This window comes from Sturnus vulgaris, chromosome Z (assembly GCF_052056855.1).
Source record: "Sturnus vulgaris isolate bStuVul1 chromosome Z, bStuVul1.hap1, whole genome shotgun sequence".
Classification (NCBI taxonomy): domain Eukaryota; kingdom Metazoa; phylum Chordata; class Aves; order Passeriformes; family Sturnidae; genus Sturnus; species Sturnus vulgaris.
The window spans coordinates 27,315,597-27,339,649 of record NC_142283.1 but is presented as its reverse complement, the minus strand read 5'-3'; the positions used below and the strand labels follow the sequence as shown (position 1 = coordinate 27,339,649).

General features: G+C 38.8%; 1 protein-coding gene across 2 annotated transcripts in view; it reads right to left on the bottom strand.

The window, feature by feature from the left end:
• The window catches only part of PCSK5 (proprotein convertase subtilisin/kexin type 5), a 245,934-nt gene that overhangs the window by 41,685 nt on the left and 180,196 nt on the right, over nucleotides 1-24,053 (bottom strand). The window contains exons 21-23 of one of the 2 annotated variants that reach the window (XM_088156601.1): nucleotides 10,312-10,414; nucleotides 2,846-2,982; nucleotides 648-845 (exon numbers count right to left, since the gene is read on the bottom strand). In XM_088156601.1, coding sequence (XP_088012727.1) covers nucleotides 648-845; nucleotides 2,846-2,982; nucleotides 10,312-10,414 — 438 coding nt within the window. Of the gene's footprint in view, nucleotides 1-647; nucleotides 846-2,845; nucleotides 2,983-10,311; nucleotides 10,415-21,081; nucleotides 23,211-24,053 lie in introns of those variants that run through there. The other variant, XM_088156600.1, reaches the window with a different exon arrangement.

Below are 24,053 nucleotides of genomic sequence, written 5' to 3'. Positions count from 1 at the left end.
GTTCAGTTGAAGCAGTGCTCCTGTAGAAGGTGCAGTTTTCCTCTGAAAGTCCAGCGATGATGTGGAAAAGGTCCAACTTCCCTCTGGGATCCAGTAGAAAGGTCTGCCTTCACGTTCCAAACCCCAGTTTTTTATCTAGGCAGGAAAGGCTTGGCTCCTGCCCCTGGCTGGAGCATCTCCCAATGGGATGATGTAATCTTATCAGTCACACAATAGGACTGAATGGCCCATTAACAGAAGATATCTTCTGGAGGAAGGATGGGTTGTGAAAAGATGATGATGATAATCCCCCTGATTTTATCAGATGGCACACCAGCAGAGGATCTCTCCCACAGAGATAAGGATCATCACCCCTCCCACATTTCAACAGATGGTGATAGGATACACATTTTTGCATTGTACCCCAGGACATCAATAAAGGAGAAAGACTCATGGGAAGTTGTTTTCTCATTTGTTTTGCATAACCCACTCAATTTGAGGAAAATACTCTTACTTTACAATAACATGATACTAGAAGAGGATCAGAGCTGGAACTTAAGGACCTCAGGGTCAGGTGTGACTGTATTTCAAAACATTTTTTGATATGCGTAAGCAGATTTCTGTAACAAATTGAATACAGTATTAGTTATTTCCTACTGAAGGCTTACCTTCTCTACAGCTGTGCTTCTGACACACATTTTGAGTAAGGTAGTAGCCTCTGAAACATCTTTTGCAATGGCTGGAGTTCAGGCACACCTTACAGTGGTCAGGGCAAGGCACACAGGTGTGGTTCAAGTGGTAGTGACCTGGAGGACAGTGATCTCTGCACTCCCCATGATACAGGAAACGTTCCATCCCTCTTCTGTCTGTGTGGCAAACAAATGGAAAAAAGTTGTCAGGCATAAAGAGCATTAGGGGTGTAAGAAGGAGCATTATGAAGTTCCAGTTCCAGTGCTGCAGTAGAGACAATGACTGCTGGATTTTACAGTTTTACACAGCTGAGATGCAGAAAAGTTTCAGGACCACAAACTTCTCACATTCTTGGAGATTTATGGCATATAAAATGTCATGCTAGTGAACAATTCCTCTTTACATCCATCAATCTAATAAAAAAATCAAGATTTTTCCATCACTGAGTTCTCTTGCAGAGGACAAGCAAGTATTTGTAATGCATTGTGCACACAAATGTACACTTATTATTAGGAAAGCAAAGTGGCACACTTCATGTTTGGAAAGAGTCAATCTGTGTCCCTAGAAGATTAAACTGTAATCCTTATTTTCGTAGAATAATCTAGATTTGAATTTAAATAGCAGATGTGTGGCTATTAACTATTACAGCACAAGCATTCTCTAATGCATGAGAACTGGGAGGTCCCCTGCTCCAAATCCTTCTGAGTCAAGCCTGTGAAAACACAAGTAACTTAATGTGCCGTGTGCTGCAGCATGAGGAGTTTTCTAATCAGTTACCCTACAGTATAAATTACACATATAACTGTGCTAAGTGTATTTCATTGCCTTAACTGCAGAGCAAGAATTTGCTTACCAGAATTTAGTTTTGAAAATGCAGAGAAAGCAGCTATAATAGGCAATAACGCTGCACCATAGCAGAAGTTAGATTTTATTTATTTTACTTTTCATGCACAAATCTTTAATTTTCCTGCCTCCTAAGCATGTTAGTCTCATCAGTGTCTTAATTTCTTGATTCACAGAAATACAGAACTATATCTTGCTGTCCTCCATAAGAGAGAGACTTTGGGGAACAATTATACAAACTTGCTCTCTCATTAGACTTGAAATACCATTCAAAAACTTCATCTAGTGAGTCACATTTCCTAAAGTAAGAAAGTCAATCTCATCGTTGGTACAACTAATTAATGCAGCTATACTAGTGTTTGCTTGTAGTCTAGACATTTATTACTAAATAAAGTTCATGCCATTGTTGATTAGGACTGAAATGGAAGTAGCAGCTAAAATGAAACTGCTGCAAGTACCATTGTGAACCCTCAGAAGACAGTGCATAAAAATTACTCTTTATTATAAATTACATCTTAAATACTGATTTCCAAGGACAGTTCAGACTAGTTGCACATACTTTCCGATAATGGCCTCAGGTTTTTTTTGCTCATCAGATGTTAGAGAGTCAATAGGAAATAATTTTTAACACAAAATTTCAAAAGGAGAAGAGTGGCTTTTTGGAATATCCTCAAATTTGTCTACATTAGCCTTCCTCTCAACCTAAGATCTTTAAAAATGTGTGCTGGTGATAAGCTTCTCCTTGCAAACCCTCTTTGTTCAGCTGTAGGGACACAGCAATCTCCAACGGAACCCACCGTGCTTGTTTCTTAGCCTTTCCCAGAGAGATGCTTAGGAAAGCAGCCTGGCTCTCTGCCTGCTTGAGCAAACTGGCTCCATTTCAGTATAGCACATCCTGTGCAGTGGGTGGGGGAAGCATGTATGAAGCTTTCTTTTCCAGAAACAGGCTGTAGGTTATGTAGGTTATGTAGGTTTCTGTCCGCTCCCTCTTTTTTTTTTGTTTTTTTTTGTTTTTTTTTTTTTTTTTGTTTTGTTTGTTTGTTTGTTTGTTTGTTTGTGTTTTTTATTTTTCTTGTTTGTTTCTGCTTCTGTTAACATAGCTCCTATTGAAAAAAACACCAGGGGAAAGGACAACACAGAGTTGTGTTTTCTTGTACATTAAAAAAAATTGAGTTCTAATTCCCTTCAGAGTCACAAGAAGATTGTGATGCAGATTGGTAGTAAAAGCAGTACACATTTTATTGGATCTAACAACTGGTCCTGAGAGCTGAGGGAAAAGGGAATTTGGAGGCCAAGAGAGGGGAAAAAGCTGGCAAAAGAAAATCTTACTTACCTGTTCCACAAGTGGTGCATTTGTTAGGTTCACTACCATTGCAGTCCAGGCAGGTGTGATGGCACAAGTGACATTGTTGTTTGAATTCAAACTTTCCTCTGGGGCATTGCTTAACACAGCAGCCATCATCAAAGAATCTTTTAAAGAAGGCAGAGCATAATTACAAATTTAGCTAGTACTTGTTCTTTAAATCTAAAGGAAACTGAGAAGAAACTCAATAAATTCTTCTCTCATTCTATTTACAAGCCTTTGAACTTCAAGACTTCGTTTTCCTGATCCTATTAATAGTATTTTCTATATGAAAAGTGTTTTGAATGTGATTCTTAGACTTCAAAGATGATTTTTCTCTGAAATATTTTTCTGAGAAAAATCACCTTTTGGTCCTTGATCTAGATGTCCTTATATCACAATCTCAGTGGTCCCATGTGTCTGCTAAAAGGAAAGCAATACTTGGTATTTCTCCGTGAAGGAATAACCCATTTGTTTTATTTTAAAGACTTTAAAAGTACTATGACTTCAGCAATATGACCTTGTACATGAAGTCAAATATCTCTCTGAATATTGGCCTTTTGGAGCTGTATTTTTAGACTTGCATGTTGTCGTGAGTTAGGAATGGTATTTACCAATTTAGTTTTCCCACTGAAATACTCCAAACCATTCTCAACTGCCTGTCCTTCCTCCCCCTCCTCTGCTGGGGATGGAGAGGAGAATTGGATTTACAAAAGGTAAAGGTCACAGGTTGAGATAAGATCAGTTTACTGGAAACAGCAAAGAAATAAGAAAATTAACAGTAACAACAGCAGTATCAATTACAAAGCGTGCAACAGCTGAACAATTCTCATGCCAGTGCTCACAACCATACTGCAGGGAACCCCTGACAACACCTGACTGCACCAAGCGTGGAAAGGAACCCCTTCCCACACCCCTGGAACTAACAGTGCAGTAGTATACAATAACTCCAAAATCCTAGCCCTACCTCTCCTTAATTAATTACTGCAATTTAATTAATTAATGCAGTTAATTACTGCAGAAATTAATTCTATCCTGGCTGGAACCAGGACGTGATTCATCTCTATATCATCTGTGCCATGCCCAGATCCCACACCTTCCAGTTATACACCACACATAAGTATGTATACACACATGAGCACAGGTATAATTTCCATAGTCAACAGCTGTTCCACCAAGATGCCTGTTACATTCATTTAGTCCAAGACGATGGGTTCTGCCCATCCAAGATATCTTCCAGGGCAGGAGAGCTGGTGTGTGTCAGCTGGTTGCTGCATCAGGATCTCACAACTTGTGTACCTGGACTGGCTATTGTCCGTGGCAGTTATGGAATACTGTGTGTGTATGTAGTGTCATTCAGCAACAAATATTATACAATTCAACATTACAGATTGTTCGTACACAAAAAATCAAATCCCCTTGAGTAACGCATCATGTTTCCCTGGCTCTCTGTTTACCCACCAGGTCCACCAGGTCCCATGGATAGGTTTACCTTTGCTTGAGGCAGGACTAATTCAATCTATCTTCCATAACACTCCTAATATGCACCACAGAGATTTTATCCCCTTCTACAGTAGATGGGGTTTTGTTTGGGCAGGATGAGCTCCGCTGGCAGGACCTCAGGTGTTAATTAACCACATGTCTTTGCTTTTTTTTTTTGCTTTGGTGCTGTCAACCAGTCTTTTCCATTGGTCCAACCACCTCCAACCATAGACAGTTTGCTATTGTTCATTGAATCAGTGCAAAGATAGAGAAAATGCTGGCCATTTCTCTCATTCAATGATATCTAAAGTCAGCTGAATTGCTTTCAACTCTGCAATTTGGCATGATCCACCTCAATATCTTCTGTGTCTTACTGTGTAGAACTCCCTACAGCTTTCCATTTTCAATGTATCCCTACAGTATCCATCAGCTGAGAGAGTATATTACTTCTCATTTTCTTTAAGTCAATTATGTGGAGGGATGTTTTCAGCCTGTCACTTTCTCCTCCTCTCATGATGATGATGAAATTTTCACCTTTGGGCCATTTCATGATGTCTTCCACAATCCCTGGACAATTGTAGTTTCCTGTTTGAGCCCACTGTGTGATGAGTGCAATCCACTTATTCCATATAGCGTCAGTGGATGATGTGTGGAAGGGACTTTCTCCTTGAACATCCAGCCATTTGCTGACAGTCAGAGTGCCAAGAGGAGCTGTGCTTCCATGCCAGCCCATTCTGAAACAGCTTGAACCCCTAATATAAGCAGTCAGTATGTCCTTTTCAGTTGGGGTGTAGCAGGCTTCAGATCTGTTGTGTCCCTGACTCCAGAACTCCAGTGGTTGTCCTCCACTCTCCCTTGAAGGTGTTTGCCAGAGACTCCATTCTCCCTGGCTGCAGTGTGGAGCACATTTTTTACAACCTGTCCTGTCCTGACTGGCCCAGGGGCTACTACATGTTTAGTTTGCTCAAATGCTGGTAGCTGTTCAAGACCCCTCTAAAAATCATTCTTCTTTCCTGTTGCATGATAGAGATTACAATCTGACTGTAATCTGGAATATGCGTACTCCAAAATCCCACAGCAATTAGGGAAGGCTCATTTTCTTGCTGTTTGGTGTGGACATAGCTGCTATTTTGTTGACCACATCCATTTAAACCTGACAATGACCTCTTGTCATTTTTCTCCTAAAAACTGAATTTCCTGGGACTTCCCTTTGCCTTAGTTTGTTTTATGGTAAAACCTTTGGGATGATCTGAAATATCTTCTCTCAGTTCTCCAAGTTTTCTGCTATGTTTCCCCATACAATGATGTTATCAATGTATTTTGAGTGTTGTGAAGTCTCTGCCTTTTCTACTGCAGTTTTGGTCAGTCCATGGCAAACAGTGTGGCTGTGTTTCCACCCTTGGGGCAGGCAACTCCAGGTGTACTGCACGCCCCTCCAGCGGCCTGCACTCTGCTGCTGAAGGAAAGGAGAGAACCACATTTGTAATAATGATGTGGCACTGCTTTGCTGCCTTGGACTCCAGCTCATACTGAAGTTCACCATGTCTGGTACAGCAGCATTCAGTGGTGATGTGACTTCCTTCAGACCACAGTAGTCCACTGTCAGTCTCCAGTGGATTTACACACTGGCCATATGGGACCACTAAACATTGAGAGGGTCTTGCTGGCCATTCAGTGGCTTTCCAGTTCAGGATCCATCTCATGGATAGGGGTCACTGAGTCCTGGCTGACATGGTGTTATCTTCAGCAGTCCCACAGCAGAAGGGTCCACTGAGAGACCAGGCAAGGTATTCAGCTGTTTAATTTCCTCTGTCTCTACAGGTCTCCCAAAACCCCAATAATCCCCTTTTGGATCCTTGAAATACCCTCTCCTGAGGTAACCTCTGCCAAGGATGCACAGGGCCTCTGGGCCAGTCACAATGGCGTGTTTCTGCCATTCATTTCCAGTACAGTCAGCTGTCCAGTTCCCCCTGTCACCTCAGAAACAGAGATGGATTCTGCCCCCACACACCTTGATGACAAGGTACACTGTGCACCTGTGTCAGCTAAAGACTTAGGTTCTTGTGGGTCTGATGTGCCAAGCCATTGGATCCACACAGTCCCTGATCTGATTGGATCTGATTGTCCCTCTCCTCCACTTAGCTGGAGGCACAGCCTCTCTAGCTCTGGTCATGGTACTCATTGCTATTTCTTGTAAATACGAACTGGAGATCCTTTCAAGAGGTTTGGAAGTAACATCAGTTCTCCTGTTCTGTCTGAGCGCTTGCCAGTGGAAACTGGAGTGGTATATTTCCTTAAAGAATTTCCTGTGGTGGTTGTTCTTCCTCTCAGCTCAGGTACCCATGTTGCCAGGGCAGAGGTGGGTTTTGCATCCCACTTCCCCATATCTTCTCTGTAGTCACAGGAAAAAACACAGGTTACCTTGTTGTGTACTGTCCCTTCCATGCAGTGGGGCATTTGCTCCCAATACCAGAGACTGGTTTGTATTGGTGGGGCATGGGACTCTCTAACTTTCTTGAGACTTTAAAATCTGTCCAAAGTCTTGGACAATCTTTCCACAAGGCCCTGCTTCCTCTTTATTCATCACTAAGCAAACTGAATTGGTCTTGGATTTCTACTTCTATATAGTGTAGGGGCAGCTGCTACCTGCATGTGTTGTTCCTCTGTTTCACCTGCAATTTGAGTGGCCATGGTGCCTGTTGGTCTGATTCCTCCTCCTTTCCCTGAGGGCACTGTCCAGTGTTGACCTGTGTCCATTAAAGACTAGCCAGGGTCCAGCACATTGCAATAAATTACTTGTCTATGGAGTTGCTGTGGAATTTTCCTTGCAAATATTCTGTCACTTTATTATGGTCCTGCAGTCATTCAGGGGTGAACTTCCAAACCATTGGAACAGAGAACTTCCCCCCAGACAGTGCCATTTTCTCCCATATTCCATGTCACTCAAATCTACCCATACTCAGGCAGATCTTTGAATGACCTTCCTGGAAATTTCTTTCTTGACCCTAAATATGGTGTACACCATACTGAGGAGACATACCAGACATAGCAATAAGAACATGCATTCCTTAACATCCAAAGGAATTAAAAAAATTCTCACAAGCTGTCTAAAGGAGAAAAGGGAGGTGATAAGACAGGGAAAATCGTCCACTCCTGCTCTCCCACAGAACAAGTATGATGGGTATGATTATCAATAGATTCTCAAAAGTAGTGCCTGAGATAAGGGTAGAAGAACAACATTTGATACACATCCCAGATAACTCTCACTTCCTTTATCTTGCTACGTCATAAGCTGCTATCAGTCAATACAGCAAGACAGCAATCCTGATCCTCTTCCCTGGTCTGAAACAACACATTGTGAGGTGCATATAGAGCACCTATGGAAGCACATTTAAGGTAAGGTACCACACCCACAAATTACACAAATGCTCAGGTCTGTTGTTACCTCAACCCTTCATGCCCCACACTGGGTGCCAAACAAGGCTGTTTTGGTTTAGATGCTTCTTACTCACTCTCCCATCCCTGTCCCCTGAGGTGGGATGGGGAGGAGAATTGGAGGCACAAAAGGTAAAGAGCATGGGTTGAAATAAGAACAATTTACTGGAAACAGCAATGAAAAAAGAAAATTAAGATTAACAGCAAGAATATCAATAGCAAAGTGTACAACAGTAGAATGATTCACATGGCAGCACTTGCCCCAACAATACCTGAACATGCCACTTTCCATGAGTGTAAAGGGACCCCTTCGCCCACTTCTGGAAATAAGATCAGGTAGCATAGAATAACTTCCCAGCCCTAGCCATACTGCACCTGTCTACTGCAAAAATTAACTCCATCCTGGCTGGAATCAGGGCATATATCTATCTATAAGTACGAAAGAGTCTGGCTGCTAAATAATCTCCTTTTGCTGGGCAATTAAACTTTTGTTAAAGAATCATTTTATGTGATAAAAATTTATGGTCCATTTCTCACTGTTGCTTGATGTCTACTGTTTTAATCTGCTTGGGAGAAAAATAGAAATACATCAATTCATGCATCATTCATAGACTACTAAAAGAATATAAAACATATTGACCAGATTTTGACAGTGTTTCCCTTCCTAAAAAAATAAGAAAGGCTGTAATCCTCAATACTTAACTGCTTTACCACTTTCCTAACTGAGGACATGGAATTCAGTTTCTAGAGAAGTTGAGTGCCATTTCGGCTGTTAGTACAGACTTTGAGTACACCTAGACAACAAAGGACTTTCCATTATATTAAGACAGTGCATGCTTTCTTGGAGTCAGTCAATGGCATTAGAGAATATCTGCAATATGTCCTAGTAAATCTCAGTTGCTATGATCATTTTCAGATTTATACTGAAAGAAAATGAGAAATATGACAGAGGTAACTGGACTATGTTTATATGGCATGCAAATATTACTGAGCTCAACTAGCTCAATGTGCTAGGTCTAATGATAGCCGTCCTTACAAGCAGCTCTCACAGTGGCAAAGTATGTTTTTCTTGATCTTTGTTATGCTGCCCCTAATGGGAAACATCTGGTCAGATGTTGTCACTAACCTTGGCTCAAACCGTAACAGATGGACAAGGAATTTTATGATAATCTGTTAGTCTGGATAAAAAAAAGTACAACTTTTTTTTGTCTTTACAAAAAACCAAAAGCAACAACAACAAAAAAACTCAGGTAGCAGCATTTTCATTTATCAAATGATTTAACAGTGATTTTATTATTAAAATAAACTTACATCTACCCTGCATTTTCATAAGAAACTCTTGCTGCTGCCCAAGGCTTCCCTGTATTATTATTTATTTTACTATAGACGGTCCCATTTAATATGACTTTTTCTAGAAGATTTCATAATGTGAAGAAGGGTCTCAGAAACATTTTTGAAACCTTAGATACCAAAATTCAGAATTTTTAGAGAATTTATCATGGTGGTTAGAGCAGCATCCTTTCAAAAGATCATTGAGACCTCATTACTACAAACACCTTGTAATGTTTATGGTTCAGCATAATGGTGCTTGGTTCCTTTGCTTTGTAAATATCTGCATGTAAAGTTTACAATATAAGTTCCAGGAAGGAACAGACAATCTCATTTAAATGCCATTGTGAATGGGAAAAACCCACTCCACAGTCCAAAATTCTGCCCAGATTTCCTCTGCTCTCATTTCTGATGTACCAGAATTTAATAATGTTTCCTCACTTATGAGTTTGTTTGGACTCCATTGCTCCTGGTATGTCTTTCATTGGCATAGTCATATAATAGATATTTTCAGGGCAAACTGCAGAATTGCTTAGAGATTTTCTTTGCTTGTTGTTTTCATACCAGTGGAAATGTCAGCTGGCTACAAGACAATCCAGTGCAACAGAACCAGAGTTATTTGTGTGAGAACACAGCTATGAGTAGGAGGTATACAAAAACAGTAGTCTTCTGGAATAGGTGTGACATGACCTAAACACAAACCTGGTTTGCAAAGTCCTGTGGAAAAAGCATCTTTCTAGTTCTGTTCAATCCTCATAGCAGGTTATAAATATTGGACTAACCCATGACCCCCCTCAGTTAGGGAATGATGTTTAGGTGCTATGAATATATCCCAAAATTAGCCTCAACATCCATACTCAGGCCTTGAGCCAATCCTCATAGCTGGGCAGAGCTACAGATGTCCTAGATTCTTACTGTGGAAATTGTCAGTTGTAATTCCAGCAGTCATGATTTAGAAAGGATGACAATGAAAGAAATTCTATTTTATATATAAAAAGGAATTTTTCTTTATCTCTGGCAACCATGCTGCTGAACATTAACTGCTTGTTATAGACAGCTATTCTGTTTACATAAAAATTGTTTTCTGAAGTCCCTTGGATTTTTTGCCCTAGACACTTCTTGCTTCCACAGTCTCTGCTAAACATAATACAGCCTCTTCTCCAGATGATGATGTGAGATCTTTGTATTGCACTGTGCTAGGAGACAATTACCTTGTGGGTGGGCAGCTGATGCAATTGTCTGACTCAGGTCCAATGCATTTCTGACAGGATATATCACACAACTGGCATTCTTGGGAATCATCAAGATATTCCCCTGGTAGAAAGAAAAAAGGTTTATTTCAGGTCAGTCTTCTCACAATTTAAAACAAAAACCAAAAGGAAGAGAAAAAAATACAAAACTCTTCAGGTTGGAAAAGAATGATGAAGAGGAATTGGATCTATTTTTAGTTACTGAAATGAGCACATTTCCCTGTGGCATCAGGAAAACAAGTACTGGCTCCCTTGGGGAACCAGGATAATCAGAGCTGTTTGTTTGCTTGTTTGCTTACTAATTTTTCTTTTCCACGTGAATTTGAGAAAGAGTGATTTTTGGCTTTGTTATTTTGCATCAGTTGAAGTAATGCGACCCTTAAGATTCACAAGTTACATCAAAATTAGTGCTACTGAGGAGTATTCATTACGTAATGTCTTTTGACCTAGATTGCAAGCTGCAGCATAAAGGGTTTGCTGTCATGGGTGTGGATGTGTTACATGAGGAGATAGACTTGAGCAAGATTCCATCAACCAGAGATCTGTTGGTGCTTCCCAAACCTCTAGCTATGGCATATTTTATCTCCCTCCTGAGTTGCTGATGGAAGTCTCCCTACGTAAAAGACCCAAGCTTTCATTTTGGCTGAATTGAAATTTGGTGCAAAAGTGCACATTTGGACTTGAAAAGAAATTTTATATTATATGGATTTCTACCTCAAAACTGATTAATTATATTAATAATTAAAACACTGGTCCAAAGTGGTAAGCTTCATGCCTAATAACTCTCAGGGCAGAGATTTGGTAAGTAGTATGAATACTTTATCTCTGTGCAGCATCATGTGGGGACAGTAAATTGATTTATCACACAGTTTTATAAAGCTCAAGATTGAGTCTTTTATGTCAGTTTGGTTTGGGAAAATTTGTTATAACTGAGTCTATATATTTAAGGAATTGGCTGTTCCTTCATTCTTGAGTAACGGAAGAGGCTGGGCAAAAAGTCCTATATAATACATGAAACCTGCAGTTTCTATGGACATTTCAATATCAAGCAACTTTTTCCAATTGCATCGTGGCTGGAAAATCCAGATCTGGCAAATATAGTGAAAACTTTAGGAATCAAAACACAAATATGGAATGACTCGGGCTTGGCTTTCACTTGCAATGAATTCCTTACATCTGAAGAGCAAAGGCACCGTACAAGCAACCACTTATATCAATTTAAAACAATGCAGGGAGGAAAAATTTTCTAAAATACTACAAATTATGTTCTCTGTCTGTAGTGTTTTTAACAGTTGTGTTTTTACATATATAAAAAAAATTGTAATAGTTGAAACCTCTGGTATGAGATATGAGCTAGGATAGTACATACATACCTAAGGGGATGGGAACAGTATAGGCAAAAAGGCAAACTGACTCGAACATCTAGCCAGCTCTAGGTGAAACCTGGGGTGCACAAAATGTAGGCAGAGATGTAACGTTTCTTTTGTAATGATTTGCGTGTCTTCTAAAGGGAGGAAAAAAGTAAAAGACAAGACAAAAGCCAGTGATGGAACCACATAAACCATGAAGACAATGCTCCTCAGCTTGTTCTGGGATCAGTGCTAGCTGGAAAGAAGTTCAGACTGGGAGAAAATTAAGAATTTCCCTATGAATTCAGGGAAACAAAAGTCTTTGAATATGTACATGTTCACACATTTTTATAGTTCTCATTATCCAAGGACCAACTTGTGTACATCTATATCTGTATCTCTATATATCTATTTCCATGCATTTATGTAATCCCTTGCATGCCCATAAGGGCCAAACCTTCAGTTGTGTAAACTGACTAGTTCCATGGAACTGATGCAGCATTTATGAACTGCAACACTGCATATCATATGAGTAATTGCTTTATAGTGGACTAAAACGAAAAATATTAAAAAAGCTGTTACACATATAATTCAGTAGGATTCTAAATTTTTCTAGATGTTACTCAGATAACATTGTTGTATTGATGCATATCTATCATAATACTAAATATTTATAATTTTCACCTTCTTGAAAAAAATACTGTGGCCTTCAGGCTATTGACAGATTTCATTAATATAAGCCTCTTGAGCCTTTTTGATATGTATCCAGAGAATGCAACATGGAATCCCACGTTCTTAAAGACTTTATGAGATCTTAATATATAATTTAGTCATGGTTTGGGAATGGTATTCCCCAATTCTGTGACCTCACTGAGACCCATCTAAACCAGATGCCACTCACTTGCTTCCCTCTCCTCACTCCTTTTCCCTCCCTCTTTCCTCTCTGGGGATGGAGTTGAAAATTAGAGTCACAAAAATGTGAAAATCACAGGTTGAGATATGAACGATTTACTGGAAACAGTCATGAGATAAAAAAATAGTAATAGCTACAATGTTAATAGCAAAAGATTGAAATTATTTACATGGAAAATAAGACAATACTGGACTGTTTTGCCTCCACCCTTTCTCTCACCACTGGAAGGAGACAGCAAGTGTCTTTGCTCGCCCCTCAAAAGTGATGTGAGATGGGATCCAATAATATAAGGGTCTGGCCATGCCTCCTTCCCAGATAGTATAAAAATTAACTTTGTACTAGCTGAAACTAAGACAAATTTGAGATATATCTACATATACATATATATGTATATACAGAAACACACACACATATATTTGGACAATAATACAACCACAAAAAACCGCAGTATCTGAAAAGACTTCCCATTGCAGGTCTGATGCTTGAGTGTTTTATTTTATTGGGTTTACATCATTGGGAAATCTGTCAGGGTGATTTCATTACATAATTGCTTTTCTGATGTTGTTTTGTGATGTGCATTAGAAAACTTTGCTGTTTCTCCTTTACTTTATTTGCCTACACTACCTGTGTGCTTACCCTGTGTGCCTATCCACTGGACCTAAGCTACTAATCCATGCATCTCAGCTGTGCATTCAAACATAGCAGAAGTACTTAGTTTTTAAAGGTTTTAGTTATTTCTATGCAATGCCTTTCATCGGAAGTGGTGTAATTAATTTCAGCTGCACTTGGAATAGTGCCAGGAAGACCAGTTCTGTGGCACTGAACTGAAGCATTTTAATGAATACTATTATAAGAATATGCACCAGAAAATACTTATATATTTGGCCCTCTGAATTGCACATCACATCTAGAACTGTAGATCTGACATGTCAACAATATTGTTTTTGGTGAATATTCAAACAGTTAACACTGAAATTCAAAAAAGAAGACTTTTCAACTATTCCACAGGGCAGTTCAACCATCTGCAAGAATTCCCTGTGAGCAATGTATTTCTTTACAAATCTTGCTAGATAAATACAGGCTGCCAAAGCGTGAATATTTTTCTTCTTTTCTGTATTAGAAATCTTTATCTGTCTAACATACTTAATACAGGAATAATCTCAGCCATGTGTCTTCACTTAGCTTTCAATCAGGTAGTGATCATCAGTTACTTCGGATCATCTCATATTTGTCATTCATTATTGTGGTAGTTCTGCCACCTTGTTACCTTGTTTAAAAACATTTGTCACATTGTTAAAAAAAAACGTATTGGATCTTGTAGGAATAATGATATGTTAAGAGACTTGAATCTCATAATAGAAAGATTTTAACATACAATTTTTGTGTCCATAGTTAGAAATGTTTAACTCCATATTTGGGCTACATCAGGTTTCAGGTTGTGCCTTTAACTGCATACAAAATCCCTATACTTAATGCTGAGTTCTTATCAGATGCTTTTTAAAGTGAGGTAAGAACTAACCCTCCCATTAAGGAGGTAGAAACCTGAGTTGCATTAATATAATCAAATTAGTTTCAAATAGCAAACAAGAACCTGTCTCTCCCGAGTCCCACTCTGGAGCACTTGTCTTAGCTGCCAAGTCATTCTATGTCTCTGCATAAACAGCATCAAGTGTACCTTTATCTTGTCACTATTTCTCTCTTACTTTCCAAATCCTGTGGCATTCATTGACAGCACATGATATTTCAGGAGATCAGTTAGATGAGGGTGTGAATATCTTTGTCAGTCATGCATGGAGGTATGGACTTTCATGTGCTGGCTGTCATAAATCCTTTTCTCTTGTAGTCCCTCTGTAAGACTTAGTCACTGCAAGCCACATGTCACTTCCCCACTTTGATCAAAACATCATTTTTTATATAATCTAATCTAATCTAATCTAATCTAATCTAATCTAATCTAAAATAACGAATTTTAAAATATTCTTTATTGTCTACAACATTGCTGCAATGGCTTTTCCTTAAAATCAATGGAATTGGAATCAATGGAATCAATTTCCTTCATTTTGCACGTTTGCTTTCATGGAAATCTGGATATGGATTTCATACTTGGGTTCTTTGTATATAATCTTATGGGTTATAAAGGTTTGTCAAAGCAGATAAACAAAAACTGCTCAGAATTGCATTTCATCCATGAGCTACGAGAACTGAAATAAATTGGTCTTAGGGAGCTCTCTGCTTTTTCTCATGTTTGGCTGTGATACATTTTGTCTGGCTCATGGGATCAGGTCCTTGAGTTCTCTGAAGAAACATTAATTCATAAAGCTTAAGTAGATAACTAACTTGTAGAAAAATAACTTGCATATAGAAATCCATGCAAATTCACCCCGGAGATTCTTTTTAAAGTTACTCCTTTGCTTAGTCCAAGTTTTCAGTGTTCGATAGATTATTCCTTGAAAGAAATCTTGCCATAATGTCCATGTTGTAACATTTTCAAGATGAAGACATTTCCTTTACCCTCGGATTTGGCAGTAGAACAAAATTCGCATCTGGTTTCCAATTATTTGTCTGGCTTCAGTTTTCAATCTCCTGCTAATTACACAATGTCCAAATTTCTGACTCCCCATTCAGATGCACAGAAGTGACAAAACTTTTGGGTATTATGATTTGAGGTGATGAGAAGGAACCAGGATTGAAATCTTCTTTTCAGAAGTGCTCTAGGCAGTGACAAATGAGAAGGCTGAAAATAGGATATTGATTCCTAAGTCACTAAATCTCCCCCTTGTGCCAAGAGGCAAAGCAGAACCTTGAAAAGCACTGAGCATTTCTTCCCTGAATAGCTGTGTGCTGAGTGTGATATAATGATTTTAGGATAACAGGCCCCTTTGTTGCAGGATTAGGTGAGATCACACAGAGAGATTCAGGTTAGCTGTAATCATGACAGTAAGGAGTGAGGAAATTGCCTTTATCAGACTCCACTGTCTTACAAGGCCCTCTGTGCTTTTCCCTGCAGAATAGAAACATTCACATTAGCCAAACCTGCCTTATTTGTTTCTAAAACAAGGGGATTTCCCCTCCCCTTTACAATGTGCACTTCTCCCCCCATTTCTACATAGTATTAATACAATTGTTGTTAGAAACCCATTGAAGAGCCACAGCCCTCAGTGGGGCTACACAGTGGGCATAAACAGTCCCCAGAAAGATATATTTTTTTTAAATCACCTTTAAATCTCCTTTCCTACTAATTTTTTAGGCATTTGAAGAATTTGCTTTAAAATTCCATTTATACTAATTATGTGGATGCCTGGAATTATGTGGAAGCATAAGCTGGCTGGGTTCATGGTTTCTCCCTTTGCCTGTGTAAGCACCTATGTAAGAGCTTCACAAGGTGTTCTGCTGCTCACCTATAGCTCGAAATTTCACAGCCCCACAAGAAAGGGGGAAGGAAAATGGAACAATCTCTGTGGATCAATATCAATAAAGCTTTGATTTGTACCCTTCTCACTTGTTGAAGGAGGGATAAATATTACAGCACTCTCAAAAGTTCAGACTCACAATGGAAAAAAATACACTCAGCCTCTCCACTTCTTGAGCTTTCCAACTGGAAATTTTCCTGTTTTATGTTTTCAAGCTTCCCATTCTTCATAAAAATCAGCAGCTGAGAATCTTCTAAAGGGCAGTGGAACAGAAGCATCTGAACCTGACTTAAAGTTATTGTACAGTGCTGATAGTACTGCTTTGGTAAGCTAGGTAGCTGCTTGTGAAATACAAAACCCAAATGTAGTATGCTTTGAGTAAAGCTGATGTTATTAGCACATGGAGTACATTAAAGATAGAATCTTTCAGTGCTGGAGGAAAACACACATCAGAGGCAACCAAGGTAACAACAGTGTGTCTCTCTCCTCTGTTGTAAAGCAAAGAGTATGTACTTTGTATACATGGAGCCTTCTCCGACCACTGAAGGATTTCTGTAGTCTGATTTGAATAGACATAAACTTGAAGTGGGGAGAGCTGGACGTTTTTGGGCAGTATTTCAGTGGTGTTCATCCATCTTAAGCTAAGAAACTCCTGCACAGGCTGTTCATACTGGACATCTTCAACTTTATCGGTACATGAACAGAGATCTGCTGATAACTGGGCAGATTTTAACAGGCCAGCTATTGTCCCAAGATGTAACAACGTAGATTTGTACTATTAATCAAATGCAATTTCTGTTTAATTTGAAGAGATGAAGACATATTAAAGCCTGAAAGAAACCTTCCATAAAGATACAAGTATGTCCTTGGAAGCAAGAAGCAGATCAAATTAAATCTTTTAATGAGTGGTATAAAAGTCTAAATTTTATTCCCATGTGTAACTGTTCAGTCTCCTCAATGCACTTACACTGGTGATCTTTACTAGCTTGAAATCTTCCCTGGTTCTGGTCTCTACTATAAGCACCTCCGGATAACGTTGTTTTTTTTTTATGATTACAGAAGACATTCTCTTTAACAATCACATATTCTATGTTGATGATACAGCTCTTCTAATTCAGATATGGCTGCAGAGAGGCTTTGTGATACTGTTTAGCAGCAGGAACTAATTTTGAATCCTCCTTTCAGCCTCAAAAATGTTCAGAGAGGCTGTGCTAGAGATAGCCACAGCAAGACCAATATTTACACAACGCAAGACCAATATTTACACAACTCCATTTTGGTATGGCCTGCTCTAGTAGTAAGAAAAGGGGCTATTTTATTTGGGAATTAATATTTGATTTATTCTTGTATTTTTAGCCAGTAGCATTGAACAGAATGATCCATTACACAGTCATGAGCATGACAGCTAACAGCAACCTGATCTGTGGGGATGGGCAATCAGAAGCCAGACTTTCCTTCCAACCCACATCTCAAAGAACATCTGTAGGCATCAGGAGGAGGGCAGTGGGCAGGTCAAGGACAATTGTGAATGGAAAAGTTATGCAGTATTATCTGAATTATAATTAAATCATATCAGCCATGCTCCAGTAAGCATTCAGTGCTGCTGTTGAATTTGCATGATAGAGCCATTAATTCTCCTTGGGTAAACAAATGCTCACTGCTCGTCAGTGCTCTGGCTTCTCACTGCCAGGCTGATTGGAAAAATGGGTACTTAATCACCTCATTGCTCTCCACTGAGTTTTCTGATGGCTGAGTGGTTTTTGTTTTGAAAAGTGTTTCTGGTTTCCCAGAAGACCTTCAACAAATCCATCCCTCAAATACTCAGAAAAAACCAATAGATGATTGTACGAGGGCCATTCTTCTAAGCTCTCCTGGTCATCTTTGACCTGCTCATGTATTTGCTGCCAAAACCGAACAAAGACGAGCTTTTTGTGCAGCACAAAATGTCCGCATTTGTTGCTTACTGGAATTATTTTTAAAAAATACTCAGAGCTTCCTCCTCATAATATATTTTCCTTTGACTACAATTTCCATTCTAGGAGTGAAAATTGTCTGTTTTTGTGCATAAACACTGCTTTTTAATCCAGAAAGGAAGTCCCTCAGGATAATTTCAAACATAGGTCAGGTATTAAACATTAATTCCGTGGTGTTATCTGGTACACTCGCACAGCAGGTGGACATTATTGCAGTCACTCTAACTTTATTCTGAGGATTTCAGAATAATTTTCCTAGTAAGAACTACATGTTACCATGCTCTGAGAAATCAGAGAATGTCCAAGGCCTTTGACAGGTCCAAATTCTCTTTGCTCATTGGTGTGGAACCAGTGATGGAAATGTTGGTTACACTTCCCCTGGTTGGATGCTATATTGAGGTTCAGAGCCTTAGTTTGTTCTTAGGGACACTACACTCACAACTCTTTAATTCTTGCTAATGAGGAGTATGTAAGCCCCAACAGAGCATCATGACAGGTGGTAGTAAATAATCAGATAATTACCTATTTCAATAAAAAATAGAAATCTCATGAATTAGTTTAAGTAAGATTTGTAATTAAAATTATGTTAAACAGAAATAGATTTTTTTCCCTAGTAAAGAAAATGCTCAACAATACATTTTCAACCCTCTTTTTTTTTTTTTCACTTATTGAAACTCCCTATTCTGAGAAAGGTCATACAAGTTGTTGTACATCAGTTTCCTTTTGATAAAAACTTGTCTAGGGTTTTTATTTGTATGTTGTAAAGTTATTTTTAATGCTTGCTTAAAATATCTTGCACAAATATCTAATGGCAAAACTTTTCCTGGTTCATTCTGTACCAATGACAGCACAATGGCATATCCAATATAAATATAAGGCATGGCAATGGATCATAGACAAATTATTGTTCAGTGAGTTGCACTGCAGATTAAAACCTTTGACTCATACAAGCAATCTCTCACATGTCTTTACAGGAATATTGAATTTATAAAAGGCCTCCTTACAACCATTCAGTTAATTAAATATATTCATTAAAAAGTAACAGATGGCTATTAAGAGAATTAACTTGGTCAACAAGAGTTTTAACTTGCACTTAGCAATGGGTGAAATTGCTGTAGATAGCTCTAGTGCTTCTGCATATAGGTTTACTCACACCTCTGTCACCTCTGATGATCTCACCATGTGGCACAAGCAGCATCCTGCTTTTACTCATCAGATTCAGTTGCAAGGAATTCGACCTGACATTGGAAAGCTGCAATCACAACAGAGTAGTCTGTAGGATTTCATAGGGAAATCTTTACTAGAAAATAGTGCGCTTCACAGAGGGGAAGTTTGCAAAGCTCCCCCAAGAAGAGGCAGGGAGTGCCAGTGGATTCAGGTGTTTGTGGGTAGGCAGGGGCTAAGCCAAATGTCCCAGGAGCTGCTGGTCAGAAGCACAAGATTTCCACTGACCTCTTCTGGCATCTGATCCTACAGTACTGGCGTGTGGCTGAGTTGAAGAGCTGCAGCTGAAAAGGGAGTAAGGCTGGAACTCCATTGCAGAAAAGGAAACATGACACCCCACACAACAGGCTTCTGCAGGATGCTCTGCAGACCTGAGGCATGGTAAACTTTTTTTAGCATATATGACTACTCCTTTTGTTGTTTTTTTTGACCACAGCTGTCTTTATTTAAAACTTTGGGACTTTTAGTGCAGAAAAGGTCTAGACATGTGTCCAATTTGCATTTAAATCAAGGGTTATCCTAGACAAATATGAACTGGGAAAATCCATGTTCTAACTACAATGGCATCTTCAATTTGTCGTTGTTTTTTAACTTGCAGGATAAATAAAATTAAATCAATGAACAGATTTAAACTTATGCCATACATAGTCTTTCCTGACGTGGGGAAAATTATTATTTTGTTTGTACTTAATAGCTTCTAATCTTTCTGAAATGGCCTGTATCCTTTCTGAGTGTCATCAACAGTGTCAAATACTGAATACACCAAACTGCTCGTTGAATCGGAGAGGGAGGAGCAATCATCTAAGAAAACTCTGCAGCTGGCATCAAACTAGCTTCTTTCAATAGCAATCCTGTTGCTTCAGTGATCCTCTAGTACAAGGACTAGCTGTAGGCTGCTTACAAATTTTGCATGTCTCTGACAATAGCTATTAAGGCATAACAAAAGACGATCAAAGAGGCTGAGTTGACACCAGAAAATTCAGGTTTTCAGCTTAAAACACAGATTTATCCTTACTTGTCTGTTCATTTGTAAGATGAAGTGGGATGAGGTGGGAGCTGAAACAAGCAGTTCTTCATACAACACTGTAGGCAACCTTTTTTCCAGGTATGGTCTTACCAAACTACTGCTAAGAACGTGCCATTCCACATATGCATGCTTCTAGGGACTCACAGGGAAACGGTGGGAATGATGACTAACTCCTTGTTTTGAAACCATGTTAAAAGAGGTCAGCGACAACAAGATGTCTGAGGCCAAAAAGTAGTGGGTTTTTTTTGCATGAAATTCTTTACATGGCCTCAAATGTGCTTAAAATTATATCTGAATATATGACCCCTTGGGTAAACTGCCTTTTTGCTCTCCACTGAGGCTGGGGAACTAAGTGGTAAATGAACAAGAGCATCAGGTGCTGCCAGTGAAGGAGGAGGCTGCACAGAGCCTCTTTGGCTGTGCAGATGGGCACTGTTCCAGGGGCACTCTGTGCTGCACACAGTGCCAGTGGCCACTCTGCATGACTGCAAAGATGAAACCTTCCTTCTTCACTGCCTGAGCCAATAGGTAGTTACAAATTTCACTTCTTAATCCTGAACACACAACAGATTAGACTCATCACAAACTCTTACAGTTCAGAAGAAGTCAACATTGTTGCCATTAGGGTTCAGATATGGCTGTACTGTTACTACACAAAAGGTGATCGCCATGTAAACCAAGTATTTCTGCAATCATAAACTCCATCACTTAAACTAAAAGAAGTTTGTAATAAAATTAAACACCCAGGTATCTAAGAGCTCTATCCAACAGAGCTACCTATGCCCTTCAATAAAGATGTTTAACATATGGATCAACATGTTTTTCCAGACGAAAAGAACAGGAATTTAGGTTAATTTAATAGAAAAAATAAAATATGGAATAACATTGATTTTGGCCAGTATCAATTACAACAGAACTACCCTATTTTACAAATAGCAACTGAACATTTTACACATGTACAGTATTTTTTTCAGTAAAAATGGATTTTGTTAAAACAATGTCAGCTTTTCTTAAAGAAAACAAAGTTATTAATTTCTTCTGTCTTATACTGTTAGAGACATTTGTAAGTATCCAAACAGATTCTTTACAATCCATTACATAATTAAATCTCAATAGTGAATATATATTTATATATAACATATATAATATTAACTTAAACTTTGAAAGCATTATGTTCTATTTAAACACGTTATACTGAGAAATGAGGCAGTAACAGACTAGTAGTTAAACTAGCACAAATTTGAATGTTTATCAAGAAATTTGTAATGGGCACCAAAGGAGCTTGACTGCACTCTGTCATACTGAACCAGGCTGAAATAGTTTATCTGCTCTCTGCTATAGAGGACAGTAGCTCTAAAGGTTTGAATTAGTTTGTTTGACATCCACATTCATTTTTGATCCCCTTTATTTTCCAGGATTTACATGCTTGAACAGCTGAAATCCATTCTCTGTTTGTATGTCCTGGAAAGCTGAGACAGACACTTTGCATGTTTTAAGTATTATCCCCAGTAAACAGTATCTTTGAAGTTCTATTTTCTGTGAAACGACTGTCTTTTGAACAGTATGCTGAGTGAAACTGAAGAAGACAAATTAAACAGAAATTTTTACTGGCAGCCATGTGCCTGGGTAGAAAAAGAGCGAGGCTGGGGCCACTTCTCTTATTACTCAGAACTATTTTACAGTGAGGTAACTCCATTTGACTTAGCAGGACTATTCCTGCTGAAATTTCTATTGTGAGCAGTTAAAAGCAGATTCAGGCCCATCATGGCTCCAAGAGAACCACTGATTTATTGCCCTATATACAATTTTTCCTAGAGGTGTATTTGGCACAATTATAAATCCAGTCCTGTAAACACATCCTGTTGTATATAGTCACACTGGCATTTACATATGGGCACTATGAAATAGTTCCACATATCTGTATGATAATATCCCCTTTTTAAATGAACATTACAAGACAACAATAATTTATGAATACTTCTTACATGTTAGCAATGTTTTCCGACTTCTGAGCATATACATTACTCTCACTTATGCAAATCAAGAGAAGTAGTATATTCTAAATTTGTTCACTATAGGAACAATGGGTTTCTCATGTTTATTTGAAATAGCTTTGACAATTTAAAAAAATAAAAATCCTAGCATATCTGTTAATAAGCCACCTGTCTAAAAATGTAATCTATATGACCAAAACCACATTTTGGGCAAACATATATACATATTGAATGTGATACAAAAAATAGAATACAGCAGAGGAAGTAAGAAAGAAATGTGTGCAGAAATGTTTACTTTCCGTTTTTAAAAATAGTGTTACAAAAGGGGCAGAACTTAGTCCTGCACTAATGATGTTTCTGATCCCCTCAGGAACTCAAGTTCCCCCTGTCAATACATACAGCACAAAAAAAGACTAATGCAATTTTTTTTGTATTGTTTAGTTTTAATCCATGTAAACTTGTGTTGTATTCTTCAAACACTCTTTAAACATCTTGAAGTGGAAAGAAGCAGGAAAGAAGGGAAGAAAAAGAACCTTCAAAAAACAGGAATAATCCTAAGTTTGACAGGAAATCAAATCAAGAGTTAAATGTTAATTTTGGCATCAAATGCTTTGGTCACACAATACTGACTCTGTGATCCTGGATGCTCAGCTCTAGACACCCAGTTATGAAAGGTAGGTGTGTTGTAGTTTTCCATTTAAGTTCCAACAAACAGTTTGCCATCTCCCCAGACAAAGATGGGGGAGAGGGAGAAAGGTGGCTTTCTTTCTTTTTTTTTTTTTTTTCTTTTTTCAGTAATACGGATTAATCTGTAAGTCTGCAGGAGGAGGAGGAGGATGCTGGGAGGTGTCAGTTCACCCCTTTTGTTTACATGTTCTGCAACACAATTGCTGAAGCACCTTCCTCTGGCAGAGATTGTTCTTTTTCACCAGCATACAGAATCCTCCCTCGGCCCAGGACTCTTCCGTGGCTTCCAGAGGGTAGCAGCAAGAGAAGGAGGGGAGGTTGAAGGTTTGGAGAGCACGACGTGTACAATGGAGGAAGGTTTAATTGGTCAGACATGCAGATTTGGTTGAAGAGACCATTCAGGAGCAGGTAGCAAGTAAGAAATTTGGTCCATCAAAAGGAATTTCAGTCAACAGGATTTTTTTTTTTCAGGAAGAGATATTGTGTGGTCCAACAGTGAATGATTGGTATCCATTTATGAAAAGGAAAAAAAGATTAGAAAGAGAATAATTAGAATACAGTAATATTCACAGCAAAAGAATTTGCTCTCAATTTTTATGAATGAAAAGAATAAAACAATCAAACCATAGAAAAAGAAAACATTCTCAACAGAAATACAAATCCTGTAGAGTGAGTTGACTGTAAGGCATTGAAACAAGACCCTCTCTGCTTTTGTAAATTAACAGAAAAAAACCCCAAATCCCAAGCCCTCCTGGACTTTCCTTGTTACCCTAGACTGCTGAGAACATGTGCTGTGTGGTGTGACCCAGCATGGTGCATTGCAACTGCCTGAAGGCCTGCACATCCATGTGCTGCCCTTCCATGAGAGCTGCATTTGGAAGAATGGTGGTGACAGCACTGAGATGAAGCATTGTCACCCTCAGGAACTATGGTGTGTGTGGTTGAGGCTGCAGAAGATAAATCCATGAAGATGGATTTATCCAGCCATATTAAAGACCAAACTGGTATCTCAAATGTTTGCATTGCAGAAATCAACTGCAATACCTTATTAGCATCACACTTCTTAATTGGCCTATCTATACCTGTACTTGTATATCCTCTTCTGTACTTGCTTTAGACAATAACT